Here is a 12,858-nt window from a genome sequence, read left to right on the forward strand (position 1 = left end):
AGAACCGCTACTGGTGGCAAACCTTAATCCAAGACACCACCAGGTTTATCCAACGATGCCAGGTCTGCAACACCCAGAAATCATCTCGCCTGTTACCCGCCGGTTTACTCAATCCCCTGCCCATACCTCAACGTCCCTGGTCCCACATAGCAATTGACTTCATTACGGACTTACCCGCCTCCAACGGCCATACTACCATCCTCACCGTGGTGGACAGATTCTCCAAAGCCTGCCGCCTCATTCCCTTAACCAAGCTTCCCACTGCGCTACAAACGGCAGAGCATCTCTGCAACTGGGTATTCAGGTTGTACGGTCTACCTGAGGATATTATCTCCGACAGAGGACCTCAGTTCACCTCCCGAGTCTGGTCGGCCTTCTTCAAGGCCCTTCAAGTCAACGTGAGCCTCACGTCCGGATACCATCCCCAAGCCAACGGGCAGGTAGAACGTCTCAATCAAGATATCATCAGGTTCCTCCGGACGTACTGTCATCATCACCAAGAGGATTGGAGTCGTTACTTAATCTGGGCGGAATTCGCCCAGAACTCCTTACAAAAGCACTCCACGGGCTTGACTCCTTTCCAGTGCATCCTGGGTTTCCAACCACCTCTATACCCTTGGTCTGGGGAACCCGCAAACGTCCCCGCCGTAGACGACTGGTTACGACGCAGTGAGGAGACGTGGGACCAAGCGCACACACACCTCCAGCGAGCAGTCCGCCGCTTCAAGAGACAGGCTGACCGCCGCCGTCGAGCCGGTCCAGAGTACCAACCAGGACAATGGGTGTGGCTGTCCGCTCGAGACCTTCGTCTTCAACTCCCCTGCAAAAAACTCAGTCCCAGGTACGTGGGTCCTTTTAAAATTCTTCGACAAATCACTCCAGTATCTTACCGCCTGGCCCTGCCTAATCATTTCCGTATTGCTCCCACCTTCCATGTTTCACTCCTCAAACCCGCTGCCGATCCCACTGAGGGAGGAGAGAATCGACCCCAGGAACTGAATCCACCACCCATCTTGGTAGAGGGCGAGGAGGCTTATCGAGTACACCAACTTCTGGACTCGAGGCGCCGGGGCAGGTTGCTCCAATACCTAGTCGACTGGGAGGGATTCGGTCCAGAGGAACGTTCCTGGGTCAATGCCACGGACATTCTGGACCCCACTCTCATAGCTGAGTTTCATCACAATCATCCGAGCAGACCTGCTCCTCGACCCCGGGGTAGACCTCGACGCCGTCAACATCCTCGCGCCGGGAGTCGCTCGCAGGGGGGGGGCTCTGTCACACTCTCAGAACCCACTACATCCCTCACTGGCCACCAGAGGCCACTATCACCCGAGTATTGACTTTCTCACACATCACTCCTGGACTGATTACTCACACACCTGCCACCACTGATCACTCACACACCTGCACCCTGTTATCTACCTGCATATAAGCCCCATTCACTTCTCATACAGTGCGAAGTCTCGTTTCCTCTGTGAACATTCTGAGCGTTTATCCCTGTATCTCTGCCTACCTGTGTTTGACCTCCGCTGATCTGATTATCCCGTTGTCTGCTGCCTGTCTCTCGACCCTCTGCTTCGTCCCTGGACTTCTCTTCTGCTCGCTGCCAGCCCTGACCCCTCGCCTGGATTTGATAAGTGTGAGCCCATTCTCCATTGCTGATCTTGCCGGTGTCTGACCCTTTTCCTGCTTACTTCTCATCTTAATAAATACGTTGCAAATGGACCTGACTGCCTCTGGTGATTCATCACAGTTATAGACTATTTACTTATTCATATTTATCCCTGGGCAGTTCACTGCTGATATTCTGGGGATACAACATAGCCAATATACTAGGGACTTTAGCCTTTAAATATCTTTTGTTGCATTGGATCAGTCTCCTTTCTAGAACAGCCAAGAGCTTTCTAGCCTCGCGACCGCAGCACCTCGCATTGCTCATAGACCTTAAAACAGTCAGCGCCGCGGATGCGGTTTCGAAAATTGATCAAAAAACGTTGGTGCGGGTGGATGGCGGACAGATGATGAGTTTTGTGATGCGGTTGCGGATGAAATAATAATAGCCCATCCGCGCATCTTTAATACGAATGGAATGTTATTATGCGTCATGGAACATTGCGCTCCTCATCTCGCGAAAGGTCGGATTTGCTCCATCTTTTGATGATAAGTTTTGTTTAGAAAACCTTGACTCCATGTAAGCCACAATATCATTAGACATAATCCATGTCATTAGAATCAAAGAATCCATGTCATTAGACACAACGTGCACACATGTGCAGGCCAAGGTTGTTGTTTTTTTGTTTTTTGTTTTTTTGCAGTGATGACGGTGACGAGCTCAGACCCGCGGTTGGAGTCACGTGACCGCGGTATTGCGGTAATGCGGTAACCGTCCCAGCCCTAATTAATATGAATGAATAATTCAAGACAAGAAAATTCTGATTTCATGATCAATATAACTGCCAAACAAATGCTGCTGTGTCTGCCAGCGTTTAAGTCATGCGCATAATCTAGACACCTCGCGAGTGCATAGACTACCGTGCGCAACTGCGCATAGTCATGGTATCGGTTTAAGTTGGAGAAAATAGCCGCAGGGGAACTTAACCTTCTAGGTGTAAGGTTAGCAGTTTGAATAAATAATAAACACAGCAGTTTGAACTCTTCTCCACTTTATTATTACACACATCAGATCACTAACTCCAAAAACCCGCGACACTCCAGTACCAAGTGCGCACGACCCATTCCTATCTACGGCAAGCCCCGAGGGGAAAAATAGATTGCATACACACATACAACGAGCGCCAGGACATCATTAACGGTATTATAGTAACAGACTTTGTTGGATTCTGTCATGTACAATCCAACAAAGTCTGTTAGAATAATAATAATAAAAAAGATTTTGAGGACAGTTACACTGTATTGAGACAGCTGAGAAATATTAATATTTTTACAGTTTTCAACAATAATTGTCATTGTTAAACCCTTGCTCTTATTATGTTTCTGATTTCTCAGTTTTGTCATTATTTTAGTTATGTATTACAGTTTATTTTAAGAAGTTTCAAAGAGTTAGTAAAAGAGTAGGCTGAAGTAAAAGTTAAAACTTTTGTATTTAAGTAGGCTATCTATTTTTTATTAAGTATTTATTTTGTATTAATATATAACCTCACTGTATTAATTTATAATGTATCATTATTGCGTGACATTTGTGTCAATAATCGTCAAGCACAGGTGACTCCGCGTAGTGGGAGGGGGGCCCCAAATCAAATTCTGCTTAGGGCCCCCAAAAGACTCGGACCGGCTCTGAACATTAGAATAACATACTGATCATATTCTAACATTTCGTCATATTGAGCTATATAACATTAATTTGTTTTATGTACATTTGCTCACCTGTCTAATAAAGCACATGCAAGAGTGGCGTCTCTGTCGAGTCGAAGTTAGTCGTGGACGTGGAGCTCTCGGCATCTCGAAAACGACACACAGATATTAATCCTCGTTTTATTTCTCCTATTGTCCCAAAGTCTGCTTGCCATGGTCCATAATGTATGAAAAAAAGCATTACTAAAAGCCATAGCCAATGAGGGAGCTATGTATACTTATCTATGATACAATATCTCGCACGCTGATGAGTCGTTCAGTCATCATGGTCCACGATTATTGATTGGCGAGTACAGAAAATCCCAAAAAACGTAAACGTAGTTCAACTGAGGCAAGCAGGCTTTGGGAAAAACAGAGGAATAAAACAAGGATCAATTTCAGGATGGAGAGAGCTTTGTGACAAACTTGGACTTGTCAGAGCCTCTGCTCTCGCATGTTTTAATAGACAGGTAAGCAAATATATATTATTCCTTGCACACATGCAGTTATATTGCCCTTTGTTTGTACTTGAGTAACACTTTTTATCAAGTCAGGTGACCAAGTCTATGGCAGTGAAATTAAATACAGTATGTGTTGCACAAAAATATTTAGCCATTATTTGCAAAAACTGTTGTTTCGTTCAAATGTAATTTTAGTAAGATTGTTTTAAACGTGTAAAACTGCACAGCATTCACTCACCAAATCATTTGACAAGTAGTCACATATCAGTAACAGGCTACTATTGTATTACATTTCACGTTCCTTGCAGCTAATTCATTACGATGACATAAAATAGTCTGATCAAACATACAGGTAATACAAAACTAATTTATTACCTCATCCGTGATCATGATTCGTGAAATATATTAATTATACCATACATCTCTGGATGATGAAAACGACATCTCTCATAGTTCCACTCTCCTTCGCAGCGTCATCAAGCTTCGCCTTTGTTATTGTTTTGAAAATGCGACCTCTGGTGGCGGAAACTTACATATTTTACCTTTAAATGCATGAATGTTTCACAAATAACTATTACATATTTTGCTCTTTAGTGACCCGGAGCTATATCTAACACAGATGGACCTTTACTGGGATATTTTGTACATTTTTCTACTACAGTAGAAGGAAGCGGAGATGCGTCGTCCATCTTTTTTTACAGACTATGGTAAAAACATGACAAATCAAAACTAAAAAAAACTTAAACTATTAAAAATATTTTTTTTGGTCTAAAATTCCAAAATAATCATTCTCTTTTAACGCTGATGTTCCCAATCAACAGTTGATGTAAACCAAGGTCAGAGAAACACACCAGAGATGACAGAGTCGTTCCAGCTGTCCTGGTCGCTGTAGTATTCATCCACACGCATGTTCTCCTTGTTCTCTTCTGCCTCTTTCTTGTTCTCCACTTCTCCGCTCTGCTCATTCTCAGACACCCGTCCATCCGAGCGCCGTTTGGGGGAACCACGGATCTCCTTACTGTGGAAACTGACATTTAAAAGATCTGGTTGAAAATGTTCAATGCATAACAACACAAACTATACAGAATATATTCAGAATTTCAGTGTGGATGAGAAACTTTTGGAAAACGCTAATGTGGACGGAGAGCGTCTTGAAACGAAAACACTGTTTTCAAATCTACTAATGTAGCCGTAACAATTTTTGATCAAAAGTGACAGTAAATAAAATAAAAGATCATAACATTGTTACAAAAAAAAATCTGTTCTGAATAAACTATGTGGGTATCATGGTTTTCACAAAAAAAGGATCATGTGACACTGAAGACTGGAGTAATGACTCTGAAAATTCAGCTTTGCATTACAGGAATAAATTACATTTTAAAATATATTTAGATAGAAAACAGTTGTAATGATATTTCACAATATTACTGTTTTTACTGTATTTTTGATCAAACACATGCAGCCTTGGTGAGCAAGGGACTTCTTTCAAAAACACTTAGGGCCCTTTTTCAAGGATCTAAGCACATGGTCTAAAGCGCTCAGCGCAAGAGCACTCAGTGTGTGTCCGAATCCACTTTTGCTAGTTTAACGACGGGAAAAATGGTCGGCGCTCCCGGCGCATTGTCTAAAAGGGTTTCTCTATTCTCTTAATGAGTGATGGGTGTATTTTGTCTCTATTCTCTTCATGAATAATGGGTGTGTTTTGTCTCTGTAATAAACCTCATAAACAGTCCTACGGTGGTCAAAAACTCACAACAGCCAGCCGGTCTGATTTAAAGGGGTTTACACTTTATTTCAAATACACAAGATACACTCAGAATCACGGGTACAGGTATAGCTATGCAGAAGGGGAAGAGAAAAACGGGCAGACCCGCCAAACACATCACTCCATTTACACACAGTGAGTTTCACGCTTAACCATCACGCATAGTTTCATACTCAACGTAAAACCCAGCCTGCACAGCACACGGTGACCACAAGGAGGCCGTGTTTCTCCAGTCCCCATTCCCCGACCTCCCTCCCTGTCCCGCTGTCCGTTACACAATCAAAACAATCCATACATGCATGAATAAATTAAAAAACTTCTCTCTCTCCAGGCCAAGAAGACCCATCCATATGGGGAGGATAGTGCAAGCAGCAAACCGTATTTGCAGCCGAGGACGCCAATCCACAGGCCTGGGGCGGCGTTTAAAGCATAAGTTCAATCACCAAGTCTGTTCGTCGTCCGAGTCATAGAATTCTCCTGCTCGAAGTCTCAGTAGCATGTGGACGATAGTCAAGCTGAATTCCGAGGTAATTGGTGACACTATGATAATTCTCTCCCCGCTAACTCTCCTTTCTCCATCAAAGGCAACTAACTAACTACCTATCTTCCTCTCCGGAGGATCTATTGTCCCCGAGAGACAGACAAAACATTCCCCACAAGTCACCACCTCAGAACCACTCTCGCTTGTCCCACGCCTCTCTTTTAAAGTCCCTTTGTGTACTATCCCCAGGTGAATGCCATCAAAGCAGTCATGTGATCACCCAATGACGACACACTACATCTCTATTCTCTTCATGAGTGATGGGTGTGTTTTGGGCGTAACGTGAAATAATCCAATCAGAGTCTCATCTCCCATTCCCTTTAAAAGCCAGTTGCGCTCGGGCCATGGCGGATTCGCTATTTACATGGAGGAATTTGCAAGCGGAAAAACTTAACGCTTCTCTAGAGAGCAAACGGATCTGTTCGAGCGCGAGGTTAAAGTGTGCAGGACATCTACGGGACAAAGTGTATGTGCGCTGTGGACCCAGCTATAGGTGAATATTACTAATGACTTTAGACCAGATTTCAGTTGGTCAATGGCTCAGTCTATTTCAGTTCCTCAAAATAGCTACGGTCCATCAATGCGCCTGAACACACACTCGTTCTCAGACCAGCAGCCCATGGGCCACAGATGGGTGCAAATGCATTTGCTATTTAAACAACGTGGCGCAGGACGTGAAAATGAAAACTGTGTCGGGCTGAAACTAGCTTGCGTTGTGCCTGGCGCTGCAACAGGTTTATGAAAATTCCAATAATTCTTAATTATTCAAAATTTATGACTACACACAGTAGCACACATTTCATATGAACTATTTGATATGGTTCTTTCAGTAAAATGATGACAGAATTTGTCAGAATTACTAGTTAAGACCTGTCCTCACCTGTCCTGCCTGTGTTTGGAGGCCAGCGCCCGGTGCAGCTCCTCAATGATGCAGCTCGGGGGCAGATGAGGGTGCAGGACCCCCGAGTGAGGCGAGCCGGTGGGGGTGGAGATCCTGCCCCGCAGGGCATCTTTAGGGAGGGTAAAGTTCCTGGGCAGAGTGGCTGGAGCCGGCCGGCCCTGAAGCGAGTGGGTGTCTACAGGACAAGAGAAAAAGGCCCCACTTTATATTAAGTGGCATTAAGTACTGTATATTTACATTGACATTAATAATTTGATACAATGGACTTATTGTGTACATACATGTTTTTACATTGTACATGTATTTTGAAAATACCTGCATGTAATTACAGCTGTAACTAATTTATGTAATTACATTTGTAATTACACTGTTCCTTCCCTTACACCTTAAAGCTCGCCTGTCCCTAACCACCCGTATCACACCTCAATAGCAGCACAAGGGTTTTACAATACAACCTGGACACAATTGAACTTATTCATTGAACATTTAACTTATTTTTCGATGTAAGTACATAGTACTTAAAGCCACTTAAAGGGATAGTTCACCCAAAAACGAAAATTCTGTCAGTATTTACTCTCCCTCATGTTGTTCAACCCCGTAAGACCTTCGTTCATCTTCGGAACACAATATTTGATATTGTCAATATCACAATATTGAAACTTGTTCCCTGAAAAGTTATTAAAGACATCATTAAAATAGTCCAAGTGACTACAGTGGCTCAAAGGAAATGAATAGTTGAAATAAAGTAGTTATTTTTGTTTGTTTTTGCACACAAAAAGTATTCTCGTCGCTTGATAAACTTAAGATTGAGCCATTGTAGTCAATTGGACTATTTTAACGATGTCTTTAATATCTTTTCGGGGCTGGCAATTCAATCCCTGAAGAAGCCTATGGAGGAGCGATCCAGCTCTCAGATTTAATCAGAGATATCTTAATTTGTGTTCCGAAGATGAACGAAGGTTTTACGGGGTTGAACAACACGAGGGAGAGTAAATACTGACAGAATTTTCGTTTTTGGGTGAACTATCCCTTAAAAATAAAGTGTGACCGGAAAAAATACTTTTATAATTATTTTTCATCGTTACACTCCTTTGGTCAAATCTAGAAAAGAGGAATACATGGATGTGATGAACTGATACTGACTGTCCAGACTGCTCAGTCTATTAAGCAGCTTCACTGGGAGTTTGGCTGGAGGAGTGCGAACTTCTCTGAGCGGTTTATCCTCCTTTCTCTCCTCATGGCCCTCGAGGGCCCCGACGCCGGCCCCTCTGCTCGAGACCTCTACACACGGCTTGTCCTCATCCTCACTTTGCCCAAGTTCCCCTTCTGTTTCCGTCATCTCTGTGGTGTCTCGCGCTGAAAAGAGATCAGAAATGTGTGTTCTGTGATCTCTGACACCACCTAGTGGTAAATCAGTGATGCTCATTCTTTCAAGACAACAGATGTGTGTCCATTTCCCACCTTTTGATTGAGCCATCACTTCCGAAATCATGTTCACAAAAAGACACAGTGAACATGCACATATCATGCATGCTTATCAAATCAAATGTTTATTAAGAATTGTTAAAGTCAAGATGAAAAGGCATCCGCAACCCATTTTACTTCCCTAATGACGCATATTTCTGAAACAGACTTTTATAAAATCAGACAGGACTTGATTTTATTTATTGGGAATTGATTGGTTGGGTATTTCATATCAGATTGGGGTCAAACCTGAATGTGAGTTTGCACTTTGCAGTGGATTGTGGGGGATTTACTCCTTACCAACAACACACTTTTCTGAAGAGGCTGTTTGAACAGGACGTGCACAGAAAAAAAATTAGTGTTGAATTTACTAATTGATGAGTAATCTAATAATATTCACTCAGCAATTGGTAGTAAATTTCACAAATAATTACAAAGAAACGAATTAAATCAAATCAAATGTGACATTTTAAAGTGAAAAGACTGAAACAATATTTTCTTGTAAAACGTACTCTAATAATCTTCGTTTTATTCACATACCGTAATTAGAAAAATATATTTTTTTATACACTGTGGAGGCTGAAGGTCAAGTTTACCATTACAATACAATAACATTATTGTAAAAACATTACAAATAATTAATTTGTAATGTTTGAATGAGAATATTTAAGGAAGACTATATTACCTATTACAGTAGTCTAAAACCGTGCATAATAGATATTTACCAAATGGCAGAATTATTTACGGGTACATTTTAAACCATGAAGTCAGCTAACAAAAATATAATATTGTTTGGCTAACATTGTCATTAAGCTATTAATACGTTGTTTTTAAATATTCCCTTCCAGTTCAAAACGTCCAGTTTTTCAAATGTTTTATTTATTTTTAAATGTTTTTTTTATTTCTTGAATATACAAATGTTAAGGGAACATTTCCTTTGTATCATTTTTCAAACATTATGGGAACGTTACATTTGAATGTTCTCTGAACATTCTAAAAGAAGTAGCAACATTTGAAAATGTAAAACTTTTAAAAATGTTCCATAAACGATGTATAAATAACGTTTTTCTGCTAACAAATTAAGAGCATTATTAAAAACCAGATAATTTTGAACAAATGTGTTAGGCGCCCCTTTTATGCTTTTTGGGATATTCCCTTTCACATATTGTGTAATAGAGCTGTTTGTGAATGTAAAAGGTCTGCAAAGTTTAAAAAATCAAAGATAAATGGAGTTTTTGTCTACCAAAAGAATGAATCGATTCTGAAGTGCCTGAATCGAGTCGTCAGTATTTCTAGTCTCACTTCCTGCTGAATGTAGCTTTGTAACATATCACAACAAACTGGGCAATCTGACCAATCAGAGCAGAGCAGCTCTCAGAGAGGCGGGGTTTAGAGAGACTGCATCCTTGATCAAACCCTTTCAGACACTGTAAGAAAAGAGCTGATGCTGCAATGGATATTATGAGAAAATTAAAGTGTTTTAGATCTTGCATGCATGTAAACCTGTTGTAGGAGACTTTAATGTTACTGTTCATAACGTTGAGAGAAGCTTGTCAAGTTCTGAGAACATTCCCTGTTAGCTGGGAATTACATGGACAATAATTGTTTTTTCTATTGGACTAATGGAAAAATAAGGTCAGGAATTTGTAATAATGTTAATAGCCTCAGTTGTAGTTTCACGTTCTGGGGTGTGTTTCCAGAAAGCATCGTTAGCTAACTATGGTCGCAAGTTCCATTGTTATCAGCAGTTCAACGAGTCAGTGTTTCCCAAAACCATCGTTCCAACGAACATTCGCAAACAGCATCGCCAAGTTGTGTGTTTGTAACGACAGATCTCAACCTGTGGTTTAGCAGACTTTCATGTTTGCATGACATGTGGACTCAATAAATCATTATCTTAAGTCAAATAAGCAAGCTGACATTCAGTACAATCTATATCTTTTATTTAGAATACATACAAATGTAATTTATGTCATTTAGTTTGTCAAGTGATTTAAAGCATTGTTTTTGAAGACTGTGCATGTGTGAACGTGCTCTAGTACGTAACAACGAGCCTATGATTGAATCTGGAAATAAAGCAAAATAACTGAGAAAAATTCCTCACATGTCATCCCTGTAATTTATAGCAAAACATCTAGCATTAATTCGATCTCAAACAGATTCATTATAATGTTGTATTAGTTATTACTCCACCTGAATCCCTACATGTTCAGAGCTTAATCAGATTCTGTCTAGCGAGATTAGCAAATTGTATAATTGGATCAAAACAAATAAACTTGTTCTAAATATTTCAAAAACTGTGAGTATAATATTCGGTTCTAAGTATAGATTATCTGATAATCCTAAAATTGATATACAAGTAAATGGTCAAAATGTACAGCAAGTAAAAAAGGTGAAGCTTTTGGGACTTTGGCTTGATTCCACATTGTCATGGTCGGATCACATCAACAAAGTTGTTTCTAAAATGGGCAGAGCTGTTGCAGTAATGCATAAATGTGCACCGTTTTTAAACTTACAGTTGTTTAGTCGTGTTGTTTGTACATTGGTTTTGTGTCATTTGGATTACTGTTCTGTTGTATGGTCTGCTGCATCAAGCAGTCATTTAAAAAAATTACAAGTGGCGCAAAATAAGGCTGCAAGACTGGTTCTCGGTTGTTCTTCGAGAACTGGTGTTGCAGAGATGCATGAACGTCTTGCTTGGCTGGTGGTCAAGCATAGACTATCTGTTAATATGTTAGTATATTTATGTATACACGTTTGTTTACCCCTACCTAAATCTGACTATATGAAGAGGTCTGTGTTTTATAGGTCAATTGTATTTTGGAACACTCTGCCAGTTGGGGTTCGTGAAACCAAGGAAAAAACTGGTTTTAAAAAAAGACTTAGACTGTATTTGTTTTCAATATCATAATATTGTCTGGATTGGTTGAGTGAGGTTGTATTATTTGCTATGTTATTCTTTATGTGTATTTATATATGATATATTTGGGAGTAATTGTGATTGTAATTATTGGCTTTTGGATGTATTGTTTGGACCCCAGGAAGACTAGCTGCCGTCTCGGCGTCAGCTAATGGGGATCCTTTTAAATAAACAAAATAAACAAATAAACCTGCGTGACATCATCAACCAGTTGTTTAACGACCAATATGCGACAATACGGTTTCAGCAAACAGTCGTGACTAGCCTAGTTGGTTTCTTCAATGATGCATTGTACTATAGTAGTTAAGCAGCGAGTTACGTCGTTGTTCGGGAAACACACCCCTGTTTAGCAAAAGACCAAACATTCACGAGTACAAACGAGTCCCGACCTGTAGATAGATTGTCCTCATCAGATCCCAGATCCTCTGAGTTGCTGGCCAGCGGCGCCATGGGCTCATCCTCTTGGTCCTCTGCGTCTGAGTCCTCGAGCGATGGGCTTCCCAGATCGTCTGCGTTCCCACCACAGGCCAGGCCAGACTCTGTAAGCATGGGAAAAACCGGACAGTCTTAAAGGGATAGCTCACCCAAAAATTAAAATTAGCCCATGATTTACTCACCCTAATGTCATCCTAGGTGTATATGACATTCATCTTTCAGACGAACACAATCGGAGTTATAGTAAAAAATATCCTAGCTCTTCCAAGCTTTATAATGGCAGTGAATGGAGGATGAGATTTTGAAGCCCATATAAGTGCATCTATCCATAATAAAAGTGCATCTGTCCATCAGAAAAGTGCATCTATCCATAATAAAAGTGCATCTGTCCATCATAAAATGCATCTGTCCATCATAAAAGCGCATCTATCATCATAAAAGTGCATCTGTCATCATAAAAGTTCATCTATCCATCATAAAAGTGAATCTATCCATGATAAAAGTGCATCTGTCCATCATAAAAGTGCATCTGTCCATCAAAAAAGTGCATTTATCCATCATAAAAGTGTATCTATCAATCATAAAAGTGCATCTATCCATCATAAAAGTGCATCTGTCCCTCATAAAAGTGAATCTGTCCATCATAAAAGTGCATCTATCCATCATAAAAGTGCATCTGTCCATCATAAAAGTGCATCTGTCCATCAAAAAAGTGCATTTATCCATCATAAAAGTGTATCTATCCATCATAAAAGTGCATCTATCCATCATAAAAGTGCATCTGTCCCTCATAAAAGTGAATCTGTCCATCATAAAAGTGCATCTATCCATCATAAAAGTGAATCTATCCATCAAAAAAGTGTATTTATCATCATAAAAGTGCATCTATCCATCATGAAAGTGCATCTATCCATCATAAAAGTGCATCTGTCCATCATAAAAGTGCATCTATCCATCATAAAAGTGCATCTATCCATCATAAAAGTGCATCTGTCCATCATAAAAGTGCATCCATCATAA

General features: G+C 40.6%; 1 protein-coding gene across 1 annotated transcript in view; it reads right to left on the bottom strand.

The window, feature by feature from the left end:
* phactr3b (phosphatase and actin regulator 3b) overlaps window positions 1-12,858 on the bottom strand; it is a 107,151-nt gene that overhangs the window by 44,048 nt on the left and 50,245 nt on the right. Inside the window, exons 4-7 of the mRNA XM_077202627.1 lie at window positions 11,793-11,942; window positions 8,163-8,375; window positions 6,999-7,194; window positions 4,664-4,839 (exon numbers count right to left, since the gene is read on the bottom strand). Of these exons, the coding sequence (XP_077058742.1) occupies window positions 4,664-4,839; window positions 6,999-7,194; window positions 8,163-8,375; window positions 11,793-11,942 (735 nt within the window). The remainder of the gene's footprint in view (window positions 1-4,663; window positions 4,840-6,998; window positions 7,195-8,162; window positions 8,376-11,792; window positions 11,943-12,858) is intronic.

The sequence above is a fragment of the Siphateles boraxobius genome, unplaced genomic scaffold, assembly GCF_051911475.1.
Source record: "Siphateles boraxobius isolate OS27281-9 unplaced genomic scaffold, OSU_SipBor_1 5, whole genome shotgun sequence".
Taxonomy (NCBI): domain Eukaryota; kingdom Metazoa; phylum Chordata; class Actinopteri; order Cypriniformes; family Leuciscidae; genus Siphateles; species Siphateles boraxobius.